Raw genomic sequence first — 25458 nt, 5'->3', positions numbered from 1 at the left:
TATTTTTTATTTTTTTTAACCTTTATTTAATTAGGCAAGACCTGCAGGGACAGGGGCTGGGATTAAAAATTTAAAATAAATATAGGACAAAACACATCACAACAAGAGGGACAACACTACATAAGACAACAACATAGCATGGTAGCAACACAACATGACAACAACATGGTAGCAACACATCATGGTAGCAGCACAAAACATGGTACAAACATTATTGGGCACAGACAACAGCACCAAGGGCAAGAAGGTAGAGACAACAATACATCACGCAAAGCAGCCACAACTGTCTGTAAGAGTGTCCATGATTGAGTCTTTGAATGAAGAGATTGAGATAAAACTGTCCAGTTTGAGTGTTTGTTGCAGCTCGTTCCAGTCTCGTGCAGCGAACGTAAAAGATGAGCGACCCAGGGATGTGTGTGCTTTGGGGACCTTTAACAGAATGTGACTGGCAGAATGAGTGTTGTATGTGGAAGATGAGGGCTGCAGAAGATATCTCAGATAGTGGGGAGTGAGGCCTAAGAGAGGGTTTTATAAATAAGCATCAACCATTGGGTCTTGCGACGGGTATACAGAGATGACCAGTTTACAGAGGAGTATAGAGTGCAGTGATATGTCCTATAAGGAGCATTGGTGGCAAATCTGATGGCCGAATGGTAAAGTACATCTAGCTGCTCGAGAGCACCCTTACCTGCCGATCTATAAATTGTCTCTCCGTAATCTACTGTAGCATGGGTAGAATGGTAATCTGAATCAGGGTTAGTTTGGCAGCTGGGGTGAAAGAGGAGCGATTACGATAGAGGAAACCAACTTTAGCCTGCAGCTTTGATATGTGCTGAGAGAAGGACCGTCTAGTCATACTCCCAAGTACTTGTATGAGGTGACGACCTCAAGCTCTAAACCCTCAGAGGCAGTAATCACACCTGTGGGGAGAGGGGCATTCTTCTTACCAAACCACATGACCTTTGTTTTGAAGGTTGAGGACAGAGAAAGCTTGTTGGACACTAAGAAAGCTATGTTGTAGAGTGTTTAACACAAAATCCGACGATAGGGGTAGCAACCTTAAAGAAGAAAGGCTCAAACCCATCTGACCCAGATGTTTTTTTGGGGTCAAGTTTCAGGAGCTCCTTTAGCACCTCGGACTCAGTGACTGCCTGCAGGGATAAACTTTGTAACGGGGCAGGGGAAAAGAGGGAGAAGCGTCAGGGCTAGTCCCATTAGAAGGGGTGGGAGATTAGGAAATGTTGGACGGGCAAGGAGGCATGGCTGAGTCAAATAAGAATCCTGACTTAATAAAGTGGCGATTAAAGACCTCAGCCATGTGCTTCTTGTCAGTAACAACCCCATCATCAACATTAAGGGACATGGGCAGCTGTGAGGAGGAGGGTTTATTCTCCAGGTCTTTAACCGTTTTCCAGAACTTCTTGGGATTAGACCCACAGAGAGAGAACTGCTCCCTAAAGTAACTAACTTTGGCCTTCCGAATAGCCTGAGTGCACTTATTTGTCATTTATTTCTCAAGTATGCATGTGCCAAGCCTTTCGCCAAATGCAATTCTTGAGGTGGAGTAACTCTGCAAGATCACGGTCGAACCAGGGGCTGAACCTATTTTAAATTGTAATTTTCTTTATGGGGGCGTGTTTGTTAACAATACCACTGAAAATATCAAATAAAGAAGGTCCAAGTGTCTTCGACAGAGGAGATCAAGCTGATTCTATACCATTTTACAGAGGCCAGGTCATGAAGGAAGGCTTGCTCAATAAACTATTTTAGCAAGCGTCTATGACAAATCAGGACAGGTCGTTTCACTGAGCAGCCATTATGAACCCAGGCTGTTAAACAGTGATCACTAAGGTCATTACAGAAAACACCAGACTGACACCCATCAGGATTATATGTGAGGATAACATTGAGGAGGGTAGCCTTTTCTGGGTGTTTGGAGTCATACCTTGTGGGATTAGTAGTAATCTGAGAACGATTTAGGGAGTCCCATTGCTTTAGGACTTGGTCGGGTGGTTTAAGCATGTCCCAGTTTAGGTCACCTAGCAGGACAAATTCAGACTTAGTGTAAGGGGCCAGGAGAGAGCTTAGGGCAGGTAGGGTACAGGCCGGTGCTGATGGAGGACGATAACACCCAGCAACAGTCAACAAAGAGCTATTTGAAAGTTTAATGTTTAAAACCACCCAATCAAATTGTTTGGTGACAGACAACTGAGCACTGAAGGTTATCCTTGGTAAAGATTGCAACTCCCCCACCTTTGGAAGATCTGTCTTGATGAGAAAAAAAAATGTTACAACCAGAAAGGTTAACGTCACTATTCAAAATTCATGCTAAAACCCTCATTTTAAACACCAATTGTATTCACTAAGTTGATGGTTTGTATTTAGGATAAGGTTTAACAGCTTTGTCATTCTATTTTTATTATATGATAAAACCACAGACGGGCCAGAGATAAGTACACCTGTGACACCTGTAATAATCTGAAGTACCTAAAAAGGCCACTAGATGTCATGTTATAAAAAACTTGAAAGTTACCAACATTTGGTAGTTTACTGGTAAATTTAGAAAAGCCAGATTAAACCCAACTTTCATTTGCTTTACAAAATACACTTCACAAAAATATAACTGGAAATCAGTTAATTGAAATAAAAACATTAGGCCCTAATTTATGGATTTAACATGACTGGGAATACAGATATGCATTTGTTTGTTACAGAAACGTTTTTTTTTAATGTAGGGGCATGGATCAGAAAACCAGTCAGTATCTGGTATGTTCATCATTTGCCTCATGCACAGCGACATCTCCTTCGCATAGAGTTGATCAGGCTGTTGATTGTAGCCTGTGGAATGTTGTCCCACTCCTCTTCAATGGCTGTGCAAAGTTGCTGGATATTGGAGGGAACTGGAACACGCTGTAGTACACATCGATGCAGTGCATCCAAAACATGCTCAACGGGTGACATCTGGTGAGTATGCAGCCCATGGAAGAACTGGGACATTTTCAGCTTCCAGGAATTGTGTATTGATCCTTGTGACATGGGGCCGTGAATTATCATGCTGAAACACGAAGTGATGGCGGATGCATGGCACGACAATGGGCCTCAGGATCTCGTCACAGTATCTCTGCGCTTTCAAATTGCCATCAGTATAATGCAATTGTGTTCGTCGTCCGTAGCTTATGCCTGCCCATACCATAATCCCACTGCCACCATGGGGCACTCTGTTCACAACATTATCAGCAAACCACTCACCCACGAGACACCATCTGCCCGGTACAGTTGAAACCGGGATTCATCCATTAAGAGCACACTTCTCCAGTGTGCCAGTGGCCATCGAATATGAGCATTTACCCAATGAAGGAGGTCACGATGCCAATCTCCAGTCAGGTCAAGACCCTGGTGAGGATGACGAGCACGCAGTTGAGCTTCCCTGACAGTTTGTGCTGAAATCCTTTGGTTGTTCAAACCCACAGTTTAATCAGCTGCCCTTTCTCAGACGATCCTGCAGGTGAAGGTGAAGTCAGATCTGGAGGTCCTGCGCTGGCAGGTAGGGTACAGGACCTGCCCAAGTGAGGCCGATTGGACGTACTGCCAAAATCTAAAACCACATTGGAGGCTTGTTAAATAAATGAACATTCAATTTTCTGGCAATAGCTCTGAAGGACATTCCTGCAGTCAGCATGCCAATTGCATGCTCCGTCAACTTGAGACACCTGTGGCAGTATGACAAAACTGCATATTTTAGTGGCCTTTTGTCCCCAGCACAAGATGCACCTATGTAATGATCATGCCATTTAATCAGGTTCTTTATATGACACACCGGTCACGTGGATGGATTATCTTGGCAAAGGAGAAATGCTTACTTACAAGGATGTAAACAAATGTGCACAAAATAAGCTTTTTTTTGCTAATGTCTGGGATCTTTTATTTCAGCTCATGAAACCAACGCTACGTTCAGGGGCGGAAATCCCGGGGGGGACACAACCCCCCCATCCTTGGAAAAATATGATTTGTCCCCCCCAATATATCACTGAAACATAACTATGTAATTTAAATAATATTAATAATACGCAATGAAAGCAATTGTGCTGATTATAGACACTTAATAGCACGTTTTTAAGTTTCAAATGATTGCGACCCCCCCCACCCTTTGCCTCAATGTTTTGATCCACTACCAGTTCCTTAGTTGGCAAGGTAACAGAGGGGTCGTATCTACTGTCTGAAAGGCACTCAATGAACGTAACTGACGTGAGGTTAATCCAGTCAATCGCGCGCGCACACACACTAGCTGAATATGCAGAGCTAGCACGCAAATATTAACTATTAAGCTAGCTAGTACCTATTCCATTTATGTGGCCCCGTCAAAGATGGAATCTTTGCTATCGTCAATTTATTCCAAGATCAGCATGCAGATGATGTAAGTTAGTGCTTCAAAGTCCCTGCGATAAGGTTAGCGATAAACTGAAGTCCAAACTGAACTACACTCTCTTCTACCATTGTCTTAAATATATTTAATGGTCTCGTTGCAAAAGCTAAATTGTCGCAAGGGAACTTTTATTTATTTCATTTCACCTTTATTTAACCCGGGTAGTAAAGATTATAGCAAACACCACTGAATTGGTGCTCGCTAGCTTTGCAAATTCAGCTATTGTTAGAAGCCAGCCAATATGAAACAAACAATTAAAATTACAAAAGGTTGCAGCATATGTTGTGTAAATGGTGAAATCATACAGCTGTCAACTCTTGTCATTTTAATCCGTTTCACATTTGCTAGCTACCTTTTAGATCGAAGCCCAAATAGAATGATATAAGATGATAGAAGCCCATCTCCTACTGTAAATAACCTACACACTGTGTGTGTCTGTGTAGCCAGCCAGCCAGGTAGAAAAATAAAAGACGGACATCAGAGTATTTTTCAGTACACCAAAACGCAAAGTAAGAACCCTAGTAGCCTAATATCTCAAAGACTAGTTGATAAAATGTTCATAAGAAATGAAATTCTAATGGAAATGTTTCACAATGTCATTAGGCAGAGCAGGCAGATGGCACAGACAGCTGAGTTGGGACAGATATGCAGGGACAGACTGGCAGAGACAGGGAGTCTCAGGTAAGTTTGTTGAGTCTTTGTTTGGCAACATTATGAAAGGTTCTCCATTTTGACTTGTAAAATAGGAACATAATTGGAAAATGCCATGGATACCCCCACTCTCAACTTAAACTGGTGACTGAACTAAGATTTGTTAAAGGCAATGGTATTGCTGTTGTGATTAGTTGTGTAGTTTTGGGTACCGGTAGTTAGGAGTATGGCAAACACCTTATTTCCTTGGTTCCTCAATATACATTTACCATATTACAATGTAGGCTGTGTTACAGCACTACTTGGTGTCCCCCTCAGGAATTGTTCATGAGAAAATGTAATGTAATTGTCCCCTCCAAAGTTCAGATTTTCGCCCCTGGCTACGTTGTGTTTATATTTTTGTCCAGTATAGTTACGTCTACAGTCCCCATTGTCCAATGATCAAGTTGAAACTTCAGGTGTGACGTTAATGGTCATCAGACAACATGTCACCCATTACAGTCAGAATAAAGAACTGTGGTGATCACAAGGCTGTGCTAGCTTCCAGATTACCTTGAACAATTCATAGACATGCCAATGATTAAGACTGTTACAATAGTACAGATGTGAAGTGGTCTGCTCTTCCATGAAGTCCATAATGCAAGGATAGCCATCAATTACATTTTGGGCCTTTCAATTACTGAGCCAACTTGTAGAGCACCATCCACACCTTTCATGAAACTGAGGCAGCAAAGTATTCTTCATGATGAATGTAGCCCTCGTCTCTTAAAATAATAAGTCATTTTTTAAAGTGCAATGCAAGGATTTTAATGACACAACAACACTGTGCAGACAAGTAGATGTCAGTTTGTCAACATTACACTGCAATGCTTAAAATATCTGCACAATAATAAAAAGACACATTTAGACTGCCTGGCTCTTAGCTCCAAACTAGCCCAACAATTATTTTGCCACTGCATTTCCACTGCTTGATACATCTTATTACCTGGGCTTCATCCTCAGTGAACGACACAGACACTGAAAAGAGTTTAAAAGCTGCAGAGTAGACTGGACCTACACCTCCCAGGTCCATTCTGGTCTGCAGGTCAACATGGGGGTTAGCGTCACAGTACGGTCAGTGAGGCTGCAGCCCAGGCTGTGATTAGGATGAACACACAGCGTCCAACATGACTACCATCAAGCAATGGAAATGCAGGCATCTACTGTGTAGCTAGTTGTTGAACTGCCGCCTGAGATTCTTTTTTAACCACGTATACAAACATTACGAGTGTCTATTAATTTATTACAATGTGTTTTGTGTGCATTTCATAGTGCAAGTGAATTTCTATATTAGGTAATACATTTAGAATAAATATATTAGGAGCGGTGCAATTCTTAAATAGGCTAATATCTTGTGCCCCTTCTCTTTGTGGTCCCTGAAAAAAGGAAAAAAAAAATTGATAATTTTGAACCGTGACAGAAGTAGTAGTATCTATACTGCAACACAACCCTTACCTCTGCCCCTCTGGCAGCGAGAGAACTCTGATTCTTCATGATCGTCATAGTCAGTCCTTCGGGGCCTCTGCTGAACAAATGGCCTTCTGCGTGGGGGTCTCACTGAAGAATAGAGAGGGAGGCATGAGCTGGGACACCAATAACAGCCAGGTCAAACAGTGAATGACTAGTGAAAAGTAGAGAACTGACAAAGGCAATGGGTAACTCGGCAGTTTGAAAAGGAAACTCACTTTGTTCTTGGGACCCATTGTACGGTCTCCAAGACTTTGGCTTATATTTGGCACCAGAACTCCCCCAGCTATCTTGGTCTGATGCCATAGTGCCCTCTCTCCAAGGTTTCTCTGGGAAACATGACAAATTCACAACATCACATTTGTAATGAATGACACGAGGATTAAAAGTAAAAACACTATTTAGGAGGAGACATCAGACGTCAAGAGATGAAAAAAAATCTTACCATTATAAGGCCTGCATGGGGCATTTCTTTGTCCTCCTTTCCCTTTATACTTGTCAGCTTTGACAGTAGCTTTATGGTCCTCACAGTAGTCAAAACTCCAGAGGTAACCGTGCTCCTGCTCTTCGTGACACATGACTTCATGGTGGTCCTCACAGCAGCCCCTCTTTGGTTTACTGTTAGGAAACTGGCGAGCAGAGGGCTGAGGCACTCTGTTAGGGTGATGTGGCTTCTTCACAGGCACCTGACAGGCGCTCAACAGCTCCCCTCCCTCATTGTAGTCATCTTCCTCTAGTGCATCTTCATCCGTTTCCTCCCGCTCAACATAACGGCATGGCCCTTGTGAGTCGCCTGGCCTCGACTCTTCCGCCAGGCTCAGGCCACAGCTGAGACAGGTCTTAGAACAAGCTGGAAACCCTTCTACTGGGTTGGATTGAGTTGGTACGTTTTCCTTACCAGAGAGGTCAGGTGTGTCGCAGGTTGCCTCGGCTAGCTTGCCGCCTCCCACATACAGGTGACCACCAGAGATAAGGTCCACATCTTCGATATCAGTGGAGAAGAGCTCGTCTCTTGAGGAGAGCTCGTCTATGGATGGGCTGAGAACACTCTGGCGCTCCTGGGCCACTTGCGGGTAGTAGCTACAGTAGTAGGCACTCCCAAGCGGGGACAGATGGCTTTGCGGTGGAGGCACCAGACTGGACGCAGCAGAGTCAACATACCACAGTGGATCGTCCAGCAGCATGCCTGTAACCTGATCACAGGGCAGCCTGAGGGTTCTGTAAGGCAAGTCAGAGGACTCTGCCTTGGAGGCTAGATTTTCTACAGGGTCCTTCAGAGCAGAGGCGGAGTGGGATGGAATCAGAACCTTGTCGCAATCTAGTTCTGGAGCCAGACAGTCAAGTGAGTGGTGGTCATGTGACGCACCATTCAGTTCAAGGCTCTGTGTCAAGGCCCCAGAGTCACATTTTACATCCTCTGTAGTATTAGGATGTTCTCTGGACTGCCCCTCTATCCCAGGTTCTTCAGTATTCAGGTGGAGCGTCTCAGAGTGGCATTGCTGCCTAGACTCCTCCAGACTCTCCTCCTCATGGACAGAAGAGCTGTCGATGGGCAGCACCCCAGAGCCCAGGGACCAGCAATTCTGCTTGGCCATCTCCAGGCAGCTCTGGCTAGATTCTGCATCATAGACCACTGCTGTAATAGTGGAGTCACTGAATACGCTGCTGGACAGAGGGGAGTCCCTCTGCCTCCTCTTACCCTGCTGGGGTTGTCTCTGTGGCAGAGGTCTCAACTCCAGCTCCCTACCCTTCCCACTGAATTCCTTTTCCACATTCCCAGAGGAAGAAATGGTTGTCTCAGAGGTTAGGGACCCTAGGTCAGATTTAGGGTTTAGCTCACTGTCTTCAGGTGGCTTCTCATTGGTTCTGAGCCTGTCCAGACTGTCGATCAGCTTGTGGACAGTGTCGCTCGGATCAGTTTGAACCTCTGAACATGCGGTCTCTCGCAGTACACAGGCCTGTTGCTGGTAGTGGTGGCGGTACTGGACGTCGTAGGTCGCAGAGGAGATGTGGGGGTTAAACACCCTACTGTAATCAACAGGCTGCATCGGAGCCTGGGGAACCACATAGCCAGGATACTGCATACCAGTATATGGATATGGAGCCATATATGGACGCACGTAAGGAATAACTGGAAATAAAGAATGTTTTTATTAAAATGTAAATTAATTTGTTTAAGATTCTAGAAACAATGTGTGCTATTGTACCTGATGGGGGAAGACCATACTGGCCATATGGGTTCATATTCCATTGGTACATATTATAATAAGGTTGAGTTGGTGGTTGAACATAGAAAAATGGTCTTGTGTGATTAGTTGGATGGTGTGGTTGCCCAACTCCCATTGAGTGTGAAGGATTATTCATATCTGAATGGAACGACAAATGAATTAGTTGATTTGACACTTCATTTCACCACAAATAATCAATTGAGTAATGTTACAATTTATCAAAACCCAGTAGACTAATAAATAAAACCCAGTAGACTAATAAACAACAATCACCTTCCATTGCTTGGTCAGGGCTGAAAGACACAGCACAGGATATTATACACCGCAATTCTAGTGCAAATAGGAAACAAAAAGTTAACGTAAGCCTACACACATTAGATGGTCACCCTAAATCGGTGTAGAAACTGGTAGTGTTGTAGAGGCCATGCCTTCCATTCAAATAAGGCGACAATCTGACTGCATCCACGAACAACAAGAAATATGTATTATGCCATTACATTAGAGATATACACCTGAAAATGACGTGGGGGAAAAATGTATAAGGACTTACATGTGACCGTGACGGTCCAACAAAAAAACAAACCGTGAGACCGTAGGAGTGCACGAAACGAGAGCAACACAAAACTCTCTCTTCCGTCACCCTCCCCACCATATTTATCACCTACTGCGCGTGGACATTGCAACACGCGCGCCCCACACCAATTAGCGTGTAATCAACTGGATATTTTTCAGGTGAGCCGACAGGCAAATTAGGCAATTAGTCATTTTCACCACAAGGTGACACCAAAACTTCACAAAACCATGTACTGCACTGCAGCTTTGCGACGTTTCCCCAGTCCAAGCCATATTGGCTCCGGGATCTCTGTTTGATAATTAGGTTTTGACACACAATGGCGGTGCACGGCGGTTAGTTTCTTTGCGCAAAGCAGAATACGGCATTTTTCTCACGCAGTTGTTTACATTCGTGGCTAGTACTGCAGCTAGATTTTACTACGACCCTCTTACTACTTTTTTTTAGAATAACATTTGATATAAAAAAAAATATATAAATACATGTTTTTAGCGCACAAGTCTGTATTGGGGTGCGTGACATGGTGTTTTGAAAGCACCCGCTTGTGAATGAAATGCCATCTCATCGTGATTCAATGGCTGTCACTGCAGACAGTTGAACGAAAACACTGGGTAAGCAGATAGCTTATATGACAGTATTTTCACATAGGTAGAGATATCATTTCCACTTCAACTTTAGTTAGCTAGTAATTGTGTTGTTGCAAATATAGAGTACTGCAGATGCAGTAAAAGTCTCTGGTGGCTGTGTGTGTCCCTTGATATGACAGCCTTGTGATTTAACAGCCACGCACTGTCGCGGCTTACAGGTAACGTCTTATGAATGAATGAATGGATGTCAGTAAGGCAAGCATCTTGCTCATGTTCGTCAACCCTGCCTGTGGTGTGGCATTGCCCTCAATGATTTGCTATCTGATCTGTGTGATGATGATGACTGATGTCTCTTTTCCAGGATGGCTAGTACCCTTTCAGACCAGCTAGAAGAGGTACGATGCCATGCGGAAGCTTGTCTGTATTCCACTGGCTCAGTGCTGGAGGTCCGTGCAGGAATATCAGCCATGGCCAACATACCCTTACCACCATCGGTCAAATACCGCTACATTGCTGCAGAGACCATGATAATTGAAAACGGCGTCAATAACAACAGGAAAGAAGTGAGTTAGAGTGTGGTTGAAACAGTAAACAATGTCCATATAACAATGGCATAATCACCTTCACTTAGCCTACATCTTGGAATAGTGAACTCCTTTTCCCTCTCTCTCTATACATTGTGTTCATATTTTTGTTCACTGTCTATTCTTTTCTCAAACTTTTTCTGTATCAAACTTTTTTTGTCTTTGTCCTCTCTCCTGCCAGACCATAGGTTCCCTGCAGAGATTGTCCACAGCACTGAACATTCTGGAGAAGTATGGCTGTAACCTCACCAGCTCCAGTAGGCCCAAGTACTGGCGTGCTGTCAAGCACAACAACCCCGTCTTTAGAGCAACAGTAGATGCCATTCAGGTGAGGATGTCTTCAATACAGGCAGGTGAGATTCTGGGTGGTGATATGTAGTCTACTGTCTTGTCACTATTATCTTATTGGCATTATGTTGATATAGGCTTAGTTCAATATGAGTCTATAGCCTACTACCTTGTTAATGAAGTTAATTGTGCACACACCACAACACTAACGTTATACCAATAGTATTGCATAAAACCCTCTATATCCTTTCCTCTACTCTGTTCTACCCCAGGGAGGAAGGGCAGTGCTCTGTCTCTATGGTTACTCCAATCAGCAGCCAGATGGCCTGAGTTTCCCTGATGAGGTCGTGGAGCCTGACATTGAGAAGGTCGCAGCGGTCACCTTGGAGGTCATGAGTCTACGCATGGAACTGGACATGCTCATCAAGGTCTGGACCAATGGCAGTTATTCTGAAATATTTCAAAGAGGTTTCTAAAGTCAGTTGAATTACTGAGTCGTTGTTGATGTTTTCACAGGAGGCTCACCCCCACCCAGAGTTCTTTGAGAGAATTATCCCATCACTGAACCAAAAGGTATTTTTCCTTTCTCCCATAACCTATCCTCTTCCTCTCTGCCTTCTACATGTTTTTTTGTTCACCCTATTTGCCTTTCTCTACTTCAGACAGTTTTTATATTTGTGTGGTTTTGTGCCTGGTAGTTTCCACCACCATCAGATGACTGAATTCTCCTTTATGATTCCAGGATGACTTCGGACCCATTTCTGATGCGGTAGCTATTCCCTCCAGCCTCAGAGAGAGCCAGCCCCTGTACATGTCTCTGGCCTCCCTGTCTCAGTCTCCTACTAGTGCCTTTCTTCCAGTACGGACTGCTAACGCCTCAACCTCCACCTCTATCTCTACCAGACACACAGGTTGGAAGTGTGTGTGTGTGTGTATTTTTTACATCTGAAACTTGCATTCAACTTTCCTTGTTTCTCTTCCCCTTCGCAGACAACTGCACTATCTGTGCTATATTCCCAGTGGCTGCCCACTGTAACTCTTGTGTCCAATGGCTGTGTACTGAATGTGATAGACTGTACCACTCCTCTGCAGAACGAGCCAATCACCACAGGACTGTCGTGACATCCTCTAAAATGCGAAAGAACCACAGGTAAGACATGACAAGTAAGACAAATTAGAAACTGACAGGAAAGGGTGAGAATCGCTACATTTTCAAAGGGGGTGATTATTGCTGAAATGCAACTCCCTGTGTGTTGGGCACTAGATTCACTTCCTCCCTCTCTTTCCCAGCAGCTCCCACCTGTCGTGGCACTGTGCCCAGTGCACCAGGGTCAACTCCCACCAGGACATACTGTGTGAGACATGTAAGAGACCACGCCTGGCCTCCTCTGGCTCTGCTAAGGATGAGTTCCCACAGCCCTTCACCATCACTGGTCAGTATACACACACACACACACCCAACCAACAATGTTTGTGTATTAATAGTGGTGGTTTGCCTTTTTTGCACTCCAATCAGTCTCACTCCTCTGTATTTCTATGTATACTTGTTTATTGTCTGAAAATGGATAGACACACTTGTTGTATATGAGCTGTTGAGTTAATATTCACCTCTTCCATAGTCCTTTGTTGAGTGTGTTTTCACTATGCATGTCACCAGAGTGGCAGTGTAAAAGCTGTACGGTGGTGAACGCGGGCAGTAGTATCCTGTGTGAGGTGTGTGAGCGCCCCCGCCTGGCCACCAAGCCTCCGGCAACCCCCACACGCCCCCCTCCTACACCCAACCGGCCTGCTGCTCCGGTACTGGGTATGCCAGGAGACCCAGACAGCCAGGTAAACTGCTGTTAAAGTCAATGCAGAAGCAGCACATTTTGAGTTGAAATGAATGTTTATCACCATGTATTACAGTTAATGTTGTTCCTCTATTCCTATGAGTGTCTGAGCTCACGCAAATTATCTGTTCTTCTCCTATCCTTTTGCAGTGGATGTGTCAGTTCTGTACTTACGTCAATTACACTCCAGCGTCAGTGTGTGAGATGTGTGACCTCCCCCGCCCCGAGCCCGCCAAAATGCGAGTCAAACTCCACCCTCCGTCCCAGGTCAAAAGGGTCCCCGTGCTGTCCGTCAAACCCAAAGACCCGCCCATGGAGGACCCTGATTTGAGGAGGCAGAAACTAATGAGGGAGGAGGGGCTAAAGCTGATCCAGCTCATTAGAGTGAGTGAAAGCTTTCTGTTTTATCTATAATATGGTGTATAATCACATTACCCCACTACTTGTAATATTGCAAGCTATTAGCTAATTTTAGATTCAGAAAAGTCTTTATTGTACCATTGCTAGCCAATTTGGTTGCAGTACTATTAAAACTACAGACTACAGATTTCAGAAAACAAACATTGTGTAAAAATAACCTTAGCATCCTCTAGGTGTGTAATATACAGTGTGGTGAGTAGCAGCAGCTGAGGCCTAGTGAATATGTATGACAGATTGGTTTCTTTATTTCTCGCTCTCTCTCGCTCTCTCTCGCTCTCAGGATGGAGAGAAGAAAGGAGTGAGTCCAGAGGAGGTGTACACAGGCATGCGCGTCTCCGGGGACGGAAACATCCTTCCCTGTGATTGGCTCAAAGCGGAGCTACCTCACTTGCTCGACCAGATCTGTGCCACTTCGTCTCGAGCAGCAGACCTGAAGGCCGGACAGAACCAGAACGGTGCTGGTACTACAGAGGATACAGGTGTGGAGGAGGAGCAGACCAGAGGGGGAGGAGTGACCCTGTCCAGGGCTGAGGCCAAGCTGGCCTGGCTGTCTGCAGGGGGAGACACTGAGAGAGCAGCGAAACAGGCTCTCAGAGACAGACACTCTAAGGTGAGAGACAGGTCAGAAAGTCTATTGCCCACTAAGAAATGGTCTAAGGTCAGTTGTACCGTCACTTTTTTCACTTTGCTGACAGCTATGTGCTGGTTTCCCAGACCTAGATTAAGCCTAGTCTTGGACTAAAACTGACTTTCAATGAAGATTCTCTACTAACTATTTTGAGTCCCGAATTAGGCTTAATCTTGGTGTGGGAAATTGGCCCCATATGTAGGAGATTAGCCTTCGAACACTCAAGGAAGGGTTTGGTCTCTCATGTACTTTTGCAGGTAAAGGAGCTGTGTTCTCTGGGGTTCACTGATGAGGTGCGGTGTCAGGAGGTTCTGAGGCAGAGCGAGGGAGAGGTGCGGGGGGCTCTATCTCTGCTGCAGCGACCCCTCATGGAGCCCTTCCACCAGCGCATGTGGAGCGACCAACCTGAGCCACCCATCGACATCAACCACCCCGACAAACAGGTGGGTCACTGGGGCACTCTGAACTCCACTATGTGCTTTATTCTGGCCATACATTTAGCTGAACACAGAATAGCTATATTGATGATAATCTGCTTATACCTACCACCATTTGAAAGGCCCACAGGTCATACATGTTCTTCAGTCATCTTGACAATTGCTTGATGTCTCATGTACATTGATGTTTTACAGTGATAAGAGTTATTTTTGAGTGAGGCATATCTCTCCTTTCATCATTCCTCTGTATCTGTTTGTCCACTTCCCTGGTCTGATCGCTCTCTCCTCACTCTACCCCCTCCACTCCCTCCCTCTTCCCCCTGGGGCCAGCGTGTGTGCCGAAGGCTGCTGGCGGTGTATGACCTGCCCAGCTGGGGCCGCTGTGAGCTGGCCCTGTCCCTGCTGCAGGAGCGTACCGCCCCCTACTCCCTAGACGACGTGGTACAGGCCGTACGCGAGTCACATGACCGAGACTTCATCCGCCGGGTGCTGGCCAAAGAGTGCCCCATCTGCCTGTCAGACTTTCCCCACAGCAAGGTACTCTCTCAAGTGTGTGTGTCATAGCACAAGCTTGTCTTTACTCAAAATGTAGCAGAAGCTTTTCTCTTTAGTTTTTTGTTGTTGTTGCCGTATCCAACCCCCCCAACTCTCCTAATCCTTTCTTCCTCTCTCTTCCCTGTTTCAGATGCAGTCTCTGACCTCCTGTCAGTGCTCGGTGTGCTGTGGCTGTTTCCAGCAGCACTTCACTATCGCAGTGAGAGACAAGCACATCAGAGACATGGTGTGTCCCGTCTGCTGGGAGCCTGACATCAACGACCCCGAACACCTCAACAGCTACTTCTCCACCCTGGATATCCAGGTAGTACATCACACAGAGAACAACGTCACACAACATCTCCCTCAGATTCTCTCTTTGAAGAGGGAAGAAACTGCGAGAAAAAACACAATTCCAGGATTTCAGAGGCTTCTCTCCCTTCAAAATGCAGTTGTTGGTGGTGTCAGTGTTGTCTCATGAGATCACAGTTTTGTTTTCTGGGTGTGTGTATGATGGTAACACCTGTAATCATATTTTCCTCTGCGTGTGTGTGTGTGCAGCTGCGGGAGTGTCTGGAGCCGGAAGTGTATGATCTGTTTCATAAGAAGCTGACTGAACAAGCCCTCATCAAGGACCCCAAGTTCCTCTGGTGTAGTCATGTGAGTTCTAATCACATAATAGCCTTGAGTGGGTTTTTATAGTTTTATTTCCTATGTGTACAAAGGCAAAGGAAAATTTTTATATTATGTTTGTTTCCAGACATAATTTGCTAATCCCCATTTGAGGCTGTCATAAAAAAAAAAATCACAGTAATCACACTTCACTAGCTAAGAAATGTAGTGACCCCTTTCTACATTTCGTTACGTTACAGCCTTATTCTAAAATGTATCAAAATTGTTTTACCCTCATCAATCTACACACAGTACCCCACAGTGACAAAGAAAAAAACAGTTTTTATAAAGGTTTGCAAATTTATAAAATAAAAAAACTGAAATATCACATTTACATAAGTATTCAGACCCTTTACTCAGTACTTTGTTGAAGCACCTTTGGCAACGATTACAGCCTCAATTCTTCTTGGGTATGACGCTACAAGCTTGGCACACCTGTATTTGGGGAGTTTCTCCCATTCTTCTCTGCAGATCCTATCAAGCTCTGTCAGGTTGGATGGGGAGTGTTGCTGCACAGTTATTTTCAGGTCTCTTCAGAGATGTTCAATCAGGTTCAGGTCCGGGCTCTGGCTGGGCCACTCAAGGACATTCAGAGACTTGTCCCGAAGCCACTCATACATTGTATTGGCTGTGTGCTTAGGGTCGTTGTCCTGTTGGAAGGTGAACCTTTGCCCCAGTCTGAGGTCCTGAGCAGGTTGTCTTCAAGGATCTCTTGGGGACCTTCAATGCTGCAGGCATTTTTTGGTACCCTTCCCCAGATCTGTGCCTTGACACAATCCTGTCTCGGAGCTCTACGGACAATTCCTTCAACCTTATTGCTTGGTTTTTGCTCTGACATGCTCTGTGAACTGTGGGACCTTATATAGACAGGTATGTGTAATGTGCAAATGTCCAATCAATTGAAGTTACCACAGGTGGACTGCAATCAAGTTGTAGAAACATCTCAAGGATGATCAATGGAAACAGGATGCACCTGGGTTCAATTTCGAGTCTGATAGCAAAGGTATTTCTGTTTTTTATTTCATGAACTATTCCTGTCTTCCCCTTCCTCCCCTCCCCTTCCTACTGTCAGTGCTCCTATGGGTTCATCTATGATGGAGACCAACTGAAGGTCACCTGTTTCCAGTGCAGGAACAGCTTCTGCGCACAATGCAAGAAACCTGTAAGTGACAAACATCCACTCTATTTATGTGTGAGAGAGGGTGATGGAAGGGGATTTTTCTTTGGAGTGAAGCTGGAGCCTAATCTGTATATCATCCTCTCTTGTCTCTGTCACCTTGCATTCTCTAGTGGGAGTCTCAGCACGGTGGTCTGTCGTGTGAACGGTACCAGTCCTGGAAGAGAGAGAATGACCCAGAGTACCAGAGGCAAGGCCTGGCCGGATACCTGCGTGACAACGGCATCAGTGAGTCTCTCTCTCTCTCTCTCTCACACACGCACACACACCTTCTTAAACACCTCCTCCATTGAGAGCTACTGTAGCGTTTAACCAGGAAAGGCAGGTACTTGCGGAGGTGTGAACGGCCAGACACTTGACTAGGTGTTGAGCTGAGAGAGATCAAATTGGTCTTACTCATAGTTCCTCGTCCAAACCAGTACATTTCATTAGCATCATGAATAACATTCCCATAGAGGTACTGTAGGCCTTCTGCCTGAACTAAGCCAGAAGACTAAGGACAAACCGGACTGTGCCGACGAACAGTTAAAAGCAGCAGTTGGCCCTCCTATCGCCTCTGACCGCATAGAATATTGTCTGTCATTTTCTGTTCATTTCTCGACAATTCATGTTGAATTGTTACCTTTCATCGACATTCAGAAGGTGTTCTACTGCACCTCAGTAGGTGTTCTACTGTATTTACCTTTAGACCCTGTTTTACCAAGTTAGAGCAAGTTAGACCCTTTTAAATATTTACACTCTCTTCCATGACCTTCATTTGTGGGAATTATTAAAACTCGTTTAGTTCCTTTCCCTGATGCATTCTCATGTGTACTCTCCCAATACCCCGGAGTCGTTTCCCTGAATTGACTTCCTCTTTCCCTCAGCATGTCCAAACTGCAGGTTCCAGTATGCCCTGTCCAAAGGAGGCTGTATGCACTTCAGCTGCTCCCAGTGCAGGTACCAGTTCTGCAGTGGATGCAACAACCCCTTCCATACTGTAAGTCTCTTAAATGGCTTGGTGTGTTTGTGTTGTTCATTTGTGCATCGTTCATTTGTGCGTCATCGATTGTGCTAGTTCCTGGCAAGGTTTTATCTTATGGGAGTTGAATTGAATGTCACTTTAATGTGGGTGTTTGTTTTTCCTTCTCTCTGCCACTCTCTCCCACCCTTTCTCTCTTTCTTTTCTCTCTCTCTTGCGCTCTCTCTTTCTCTCCTTCCTTTTCTCTCCCTCTTCTGAAGACTTGTGCAGTGATCCATTGTAGTGTGACAGGCCTGCATGCCCATCACCCTCGAGACTGTCTCTTCTACCTGAGGGACTGGGAGCCTGGCAGACTACAAGCCCTGCTGCAGGTAGAGACGCACACGACACACACACACACACGGATGCTCACACTCCATTACAATCACCATAACCACATTATAGCACCCTGACTCGCATTCAGTTATAACTGATTTTATTGCAAGAATATCTGTAGATGGACCGCATTAAAATGATTGTTTATTGTTATTGTCTGTTTGCAGAACAAGGGTGTTGAGTTCAATACTGACACCCCTCCAGGAACTCAAGCAGGTAAGATTCTATGTGTTTTATTTTTACTCAGAAAAACTGAAATGGAGAAATACTAAGATATATAATTTTCTTTCTCTCTATCTCAGGGCTGTGCGGAGTGATAGAGCAGAAGGATGAGAGTGGGCAGCAGACTGACTCGGCCTGTGGGGCTCAAACTCAGCCTGGCCATGCAGGACTCTGCGAGTATGTTACCTCTCACTGCCACCACCAGTATTTTTCAAGGACTCAAGGGAGCTTTAGAGAACAACAGAGTGCTCCCATGATAAACATGCATCGACGTAACTAACTGTTTTTTGTCTAATCTATTCCAGGAAACACTACAGAGAGTACTTGGTGAGCCTCATCAATGGCCATTCCATCGACCCGGCCCCTCTCTTCAATGCCAACGAGCTGGTTCCGGCCTGTCGGAGATACCAAGTGGATGACGCCCGGGGGGAGCTGGAGGACGACGTGACGTACTATACACGAATACTGGAGGTATGCTTTGATGGTCCTTGTGGAGGGATTTGTCTTTTTCCAAATATTTAGTCACTTGGTTTGAACATTTCTAATCTTATTTCAGAAACTTATTGATGAAGTACCACTTGGAGACAAGGTTCCACGGAAGAAATGAAAACTACTTGTATGTTCGTTGAAGTGTTTTTAGTATTGAGTGTTGGGATTTTGGCTCAATAGGCCATCAAATGTGTTTGCGTCAATGTGACTGTTACAGCACACAGCAGAAAGCTATGCTTACATCCCCATTATTGTGCTACAGTTATTTATGAATCTATATTAGGGATAAATGCTCAGTTGCACATTCATTTAAAACAGAGAAGTATGAGTGTGTGTGTGCATAACATTTCAAGACTGATAACAGGGTTACAGCTTAAATAACCAGTTATATTTAGAGGCATCGCTTCATTGCACACAGTCTGGAGGTGCATGCTCTCAACTGTATATTTCTGTCTGGGGGAAAAAATATATATATGTCTGGGGGGAAAAAAATAATATATGTCTGGGGGAGAAAAGATATATATATATATATATTTAAGCACCCAATAAACCACTAGATTTTCACACCAACTCTAATCTAGCACACCTGATTCTAATAATTAGCTGGTTTATATGCTGAATCAGGTTAGTTAAAACTGAGGTTGAACTAAACCTGCAGGAGGGTAGAACTCCAGGAACGGGGCTGGAGAGCCCTGCAATAAACCAAAAGATCAATCATCCACTATGGTTCTCAGTCATGCTTTTTTATCCAAAATGTTTCTGGTATGCTTGCTGTAAGGGAGGTAGTTGTGTGCTCAGAATAACTGCAGGGTTGACATAGTTACGGGAATTTTTTTTTTTGGGGGGGGGGGGAGAGATTGGACCAGTACAGCGCCAGAGGTAGGATTCCGCTTCAAGACTGGACATTTCCAAACTGGAGATTGTTTCCCCTCCAGGTATCATTGTGAAGTATTTCTACAGTAAATGAATCATACACAATCATTTACAATAAACTTCAGATTTTACTTGAGATATTAATTGTTTTCCCTTAATTGCATTTGTCTTCAGTGTCAGTGAATTATGACTGAATATCACTTTGTGTAAGTTGGCTATGACTAATGTGGGACTGATTATAAAGGATGTGGCCCACTGTGTGTTGCAGCCCCAAGCGCTATGATTAGCGGCCACTGTTATTCACTGTTCTGACTCTGAAAAACACACAGAGCAAGAACTTTAACTCAGACCTTTTGAAATTGCATTTTTTTTCTACACCGGGTTTCAATGTGCTTATTGACTTACATGTATATTCTCACTCTATTGTTTGCATAAAATCATGTTTATTAAAAAAAGGAGCAGCCTTGACATTTTACGGTCAAAGAGTTTTTCAAAACATCTGAGCTTGAACAAGCCTAATGACGGCTCAAACATGAATAATCATACGTGTATTGCGGTTTTTCGCTCCTCCCATACGAAGTCAGATGAGTCAGCTGCTGACATGGCTGCTAATGTCTTGTGACAGATGAACTCTCTTGTGCTTGTCTCTAGGATGTTTTGGGAAGCGAAGCAGCCATTGTCTGAGATAGATATCGGTACGGCAGCAGGATCAGAGACAAGTGGAGAGGGGGCAGGGAGAGCCTGCAGGTTTATGGGTACTTCTGTGATGGTGTCTCTGTGCCACAGGGCATGCGTTGGAACAGAGCAAGGCACACTGCCAAAAGTCAGAACTCGTATTTGTACCCACTGCTTAGGCCAACCATCCAGTGAGTGCCCTGAAGAGACGGGGGTCCTGATGAAATGAACAAAATAGGAAATGCACTATACGGCAACATGTTTTCCTAACATGTAACACACACCTTCAGGTCGTGGTATTTAGGTTAACCTAAGCCAGAATTGTCATGAAATATTAAGTTTTATTTCAAGCTCAGCCAAGCTATATCAATTGTGTTATTGCTCTATCTGCTCTGGAATTGACCTCTGGGGTAGTTTGACTGGGGTTGGTGACGATGGGGAAGGGAATGGCTTTTTAACATGCACCACAAGACCTGTTTGACCTTCATTATCCACAGCCAGATAGCAGCCCTGCAAAGCAAGTGTATCTGTGGAATGTTTATCAGCCAGCTGTGTCAAACTAAATTGGCTCCATCAGATACATTTTAAATGAGAACATTCAGTGTGTCAAGGGGCAAAAACTGAAGGATGACAAGTGAACTTGAAAAACACCAATATCATCAAGTGGGGAAATGGTAAACCAAAAGCTTGAGACCATAAAATATACGTAGTGGTAGGTTACGTTTGTTTACCACAACACTATATATTACACTGATGCGGGTTGTGATAGCGTTACAGAAGCCATAACTCAGATTTTTTTGCTGCATAATAGGCCTACAGTACAAGTCAAGCTGACTATCAAGTGCTTCATACTGGATGGATTTTTGACTGGCATGTGCATGGGCTGACATATAAAACAGGTTTTCTCTCAGGGGTCTGACAAAATGGTTTGCAAGTTCAATTTTCATACCATCACTATTAACAGTCAAGTCTTGTCCTCGGGCTTGCTGAAATGGAAGTGAAATGGAATCTACCAATCAGGTTGTAAGATTGGGAAAAGCTACAGTAAAAACTGAGTGCAGTATGTCAAGATTGGTTAAAACCATGATGAGCAGCTAAAGGGACATCCTTATGAAATCAATAGGTTTAGTACCGTTGAAAAACTATCAATACATATTTTTGTATTTTACTGTCAACACTGAATGAATTTAAAGCTAAAATATCGAACTGTTGTTTAATGTATCAAGCAGGTTGGGCTTACAGTTGAAGTCGGAAGTTTACATACATTTAGGTTGGAGTTATTAAAACTCATTTTTCAACCACTCCACAAATTTCTTGTTAACAAACTATAGTTTTGGCAAGTCGGTTAGGACATCTACTTTGTGCATGACACAAGTAATTTTTCCAACAATTGTTTACAGACAGATTATTTCACCACTGTATCACAATTCCAGTGGGTCAGAAGTTTACATACACTAAGTTGACTGTGCCTTTAAACAGCTTGGAAAATTCCAGAAATTATCATTGCTTTAGAAGCCTCTGATGGCTAATTGACATCATTTGAGTCAATTGGAGGTGTACCTGTGGATGTATTTCAAGGCCTACCTTCACACTCAGTGCCTCTTTGCTTGATATCATGGGAAAATCAAAAGAAATCAGCCAAGACCTCAGAAAAAAAATTGTAGACCTCCACAAGTCTGGTTCATCCTTGGGAGCAATTTCCAAATGCCTGAAGGTAGCACATTCGTCTGTACAAACAATAGTACACCATTATAAACACCATGGGACCACGCAACCGTCATACCGCTCAGGAAGGAGACGTGTTCTGTCTCCTAGAGATGAACTTACCTTGGTGCGAAAAGTCCAAGTCAATCCCAGAACAACAGCAAAGGACCATGTGAAGATGCTGGAGGCAACAGGGCAGAACTGAAAAAGCGTGTGAGAGCAAGGAGGCCTACAAACCTGACTCAGTTACACCAGCTCTGTCAGGAGGAATGGGACAAAATTCACCCAACTTATTGTGGGAAGCTTGTGGAAGGCTACCCGAAACATTTGACCCAAGTTAAACAATTTAAAGGCAATGCTACCAAATACTAATTGAGTGTATGTCAACTTCTGACCCACTGGGAATGTGATGAAAGAAATAAAAGCTGAAATAAATAATTATCTCTGCTATTATTCTGACATTTCACATTCTTAAAGTAAAGTGGTGATCCTAACTGATCTAAGACAGTGAAATTTTTCTAGGATTAAATGTCAGGAATTGTGAAATACTGAGTTTAAGTGTATTTGGCTAAGGTGAATGTAAACTTCCGACTTCAACTGTACTTGCCAATCTTACCATTGTAATAGCTAGCTAACTTGTTCAAGTGAGAGATTCAAATACAAACTGAAGAGAGAGAGCGAGGGAGTAGTCTATATTTTTATGTGGCTGATATGTAATTGTCCACAGAAATCGGTGGCTAAATACCCAGGCCAATCTGCAGCAGTGAGGGAGGCAGCGAGGCCAGCTTGACTCCTCCCATCTCTTCGCCTGAACTCTGGTATTGCCCTGAGGGTCTGGGCACCGCCACCCAGGCATGTCACTCCCTCTCTCACACTCCTCTACAGATCATCCTGCTAGAAAGAGACAGGGCCAAGGCATGGGACAGGGTCAGCATCCCTCTCCAAATAGACCTTTAGATTAGAACACTCATGGGCTCCATGCAATGTCAACATAGAGCTTTTGCTGTTGAATTTTATTGAATTGAAGCAGCACTTGAGTTTTTGCATTTCTTTCTGGGTCATTCCACGAAATGAGTGCCTTTTGATATTAAGTCGAAATTGTGCACAAATATTGAATTAGAAAAACCTGTTATTAAATGAGATGCCCTTTAATATAGACCACATGGAAAATGCAATAAATAATTTTTTTTATGTGAATAAAATTCTGCATTTTGTCCCTCTGTGCATCCTCTGTGACTTCTAGGAAGATTTTAACCCCAACATTTTCTCAAGTTTTCACCATTATTGTAAAGCCCTAGTTTTTTTTATTTTTGCTTTGACAAAGTCATTTCTGAAGATTACAAATTATTTAATGTGATGAGTGATTCATTTTAAGGTAAAAAAATACATGTCCATCTTTTTAAGGTCAACCCTGTTACGTAAACTGAACTCTCGTTTTAATATGGTGAAACATTGAACATCTAATAGTCAAATCATAGTGTAAAAGTATGCAGGTGAGCTGGTTCTACTCTTTTCGACATTTTCTTGTGTTTTGTGGTAAAAAAACTGAGCGGGTTGAGCATTATAGGTAAACTCTATTACCCATACAGGCTACAAATGTTATGCACACAACAAGCTTCCATTCGCCCTGTCATGAAGCATATATGGCTGATTTAAGATGAAATCGTCAACCCTGTTACTGTCATCCCTGTTACTTTATTTGGCACTTAATAGGCACTTACTATAGTAATTTGTTTATTTAACCTCTTGAGATGGGAGAAATGTGGTGAAATAAAAGGTTACACTACTCAAAAGGCACTTCATTAGTGAAACAACCCATCTGTATTACCAAGATATTGCCAAAAGCCCTCTGTTGGCAACTCCAAGGACGGTTGTTATTACTTTGGACCTGTTCCTATACACCACAATCTAGCACAAGTCAGCATGTAAGTAGCTGCTTTTTCATAAATGTCAGCGATACATGCATCATTCTGTGTTGTTTACCAATGAAAACACCTCATTTGAAATGTCATGGCAATTAAATCTGAGCTAATTAATTATGTTGCCCCCCTGTTTCCTCTAGCCAAACCAGCCCCCCTAGTAGACCATGGATCACAAGCACCCTCCCACTGGGCACACACTGGCCGAATCAACGTTGTTTCCACGTAATTTCAATGAAATGACGTGTAACCAACGTGGAATAGACAATGAATTGACATCTGTGCCCAGTGAGCTGGTCTCATACCCAGGGGCCAGACAGACAGTACCCAGACAAGATCTCTCAGAAGGGCTAGGCCAGACAGGCACAGTGTTCCCCTGCCAGTGGGAGTTACACAGCAGAACGAGTGACAGATTGACAGATTGAGAAATAATTAGAATATTGTACTCAGCCCATTGGCTGAGTTGGCAGTTGACAGCGGGTCTTTGATTTTGTTGTTGTCTGCTGCTTCTCTCTACCCCTCTCTCTCGCTCAGAATGACGCTAATGAAAATGAACCTTTATTGGTTGGTTAGTGACTTGTTACACTCCAATGGTTTGGGTATTTCAAACCCATTTCCGCTGACTATTTTGTCCACATTATTTTGGCACTGTACCATAGCTTTTCAATGTTTTGACACTTGCCATTTTATATTATAGTACAGTGCCTTCTGAAAGTATTCACACCCATTGACTTTTTCCACATTTTGTTGTGTTACAGCCTGAATTTAAAAGAAATTAAATTGAGATTCTGTGTCACTGACCTACACACAAAACCCCATAATGTCAAAGTGGAATTATGTTTTTAGAAGTGTTTGCAAATTAATTAAAAATGAAAAGCTGAAATGTTGTGTCAATAAGTATTCAATTATTTTCTTATGGCAAGCCTAAATAGGAGTAAAAATGTGTTTAACAAGTCACATAATAACTTGCATGGACTCACTCTGTGTGCAATAATGGTGTTTAACATGATTTTTGAATGACTACCTCATCTCTGTACCCCCCACATACAATTATCTGTAAGGTCCCTCAGTCAAGCAGTGAATTTCAAACACAGATTCTACTACAAAGACCAGGGAGGTATTCCATTGCCTCACAAAGAAGGGCACCTATCGGTAGATGGTATAAATTAAAAAAGCAGACATTAAATATCCCTTTGAGCATGGTAAAGTTATTAATTACACTTTTGATGGTGTATCAATACACCCAATCACTACAAAGATACAGGCAACCTTCCTAACTTAGTTGCTGGAGAGGAAGGAAACCCCTCAGCGATTTCACCATGAGGCCAATGGTGACTTTAAAACAGTTGCAGAGTTTAATAGCTGTGATGAGAGAAAATTGAGGATGGATCAACAACATTGTAGTTACTTCACAATACTAACCTAAATGACAGAGTGAAAAGAAGGAAGCCAGTACAGAATACAAATATTCCAAAACATGCATCCTGTTTGCAATAAGGCACTAAAGTAAAACTGCAAAAAATGTGGCAAAGAAATTAACTACCACTATTCATATTTTCAAGCATGGTGATGGCTGCTTCATGTTATAGGTGTGCTTGCCATCGGCAACAATTAGGGAGATTTGTGGGATAAAAAGACATGGAATAGAGCTAAGCACTGGAAAAGTCCTAGAGGAAAACCTGGTTCAGTCTGCTTTCCAACAGGC

The 25458-nt window shown here is 43.5% G+C and overlaps 2 protein-coding genes across 6 annotated transcripts; one reads left to right on the top strand and one right to left on the bottom strand.

Moving 5' to 3' along the window:
- Positions 1-5635: 5635 nt before the first annotated feature.
- Positions 5636-9458, bottom strand: LOC106569294 (bucky ball). Its single transcript, XM_014140490.2, has 7 exons — positions 9359-9458; positions 9082-9138; positions 8788-8946; positions 7026-8711; positions 6799-6909; positions 6569-6670; positions 5636-6489 (listed from the first exon to the last, which is right to left on the bottom strand). Exons 2-7 carry the CDS (start codon positions 9086-9088, stop codon positions 6458-6460), a joined length of 2097 nt encoding a protein of 698 aa, XP_013995965.1. The 5' UTR covers positions 9089-9138; positions 9359-9458; the 3' UTR covers positions 5636-6457.
- Positions 9459-9647: 189 nt separating this feature from the next.
- On the top strand, positions 9648-19591 carry LOC106569248 (E3 ubiquitin-protein ligase RNF31). Of its 5 annotated transcripts, none has more exons than XM_014140434.2 (23): positions 9648-9990; positions 10328-10529; positions 10732-10878; positions 11111-11266; positions 11355-11411; positions 11581-11749; positions 11931-11988; positions 12132-12271; positions 12496-12668; positions 12818-13051; positions 13368-13697; positions 13973-14158; positions 14483-14689; positions 14838-15011; positions 15248-15346; positions 16431-16520; positions 16649-16763; positions 17402-17514; positions 17757-17867; positions 18039-18087; positions 18174-18270; positions 18399-18564; positions 18650-19591. In XM_014140434.2, exons 2-23 carry the CDS (start codon positions 10329-10331, stop codon positions 18698-18700), a joined length of 3123 nt encoding a protein of 1040 aa, XP_013995909.2. In that variant the 5' UTR covers positions 9648-9990; position 10328; the 3' UTR covers positions 18701-19591. The 5 variants fall into 5 exon arrangements, with proteins under 5 accessions (XP_013995909.2, XP_013995907.2, XP_013995910.2 ...); XM_014140432.2 differs by having other exon boundaries at positions 12129-12271; XM_014140435.2 differs by having other exon boundaries at positions 10732-10903; positions 11829-11988; positions 12129-12271.
- The last annotated feature ends 5867 nt before the right edge of the window (positions 19592-25458 follow it).

The sequence above is a fragment of the Salmo salar genome, chromosome ssa14 (assembly GCF_905237065.1).
Source record: "Salmo salar chromosome ssa14, Ssal_v3.1, whole genome shotgun sequence".
NCBI lineage: Eukaryota > Metazoa > Chordata > Actinopteri > Salmoniformes > Salmonidae > Salmo > Salmo salar.
This window is presented reverse-complemented; position numbering and strand designations above follow the sequence as displayed.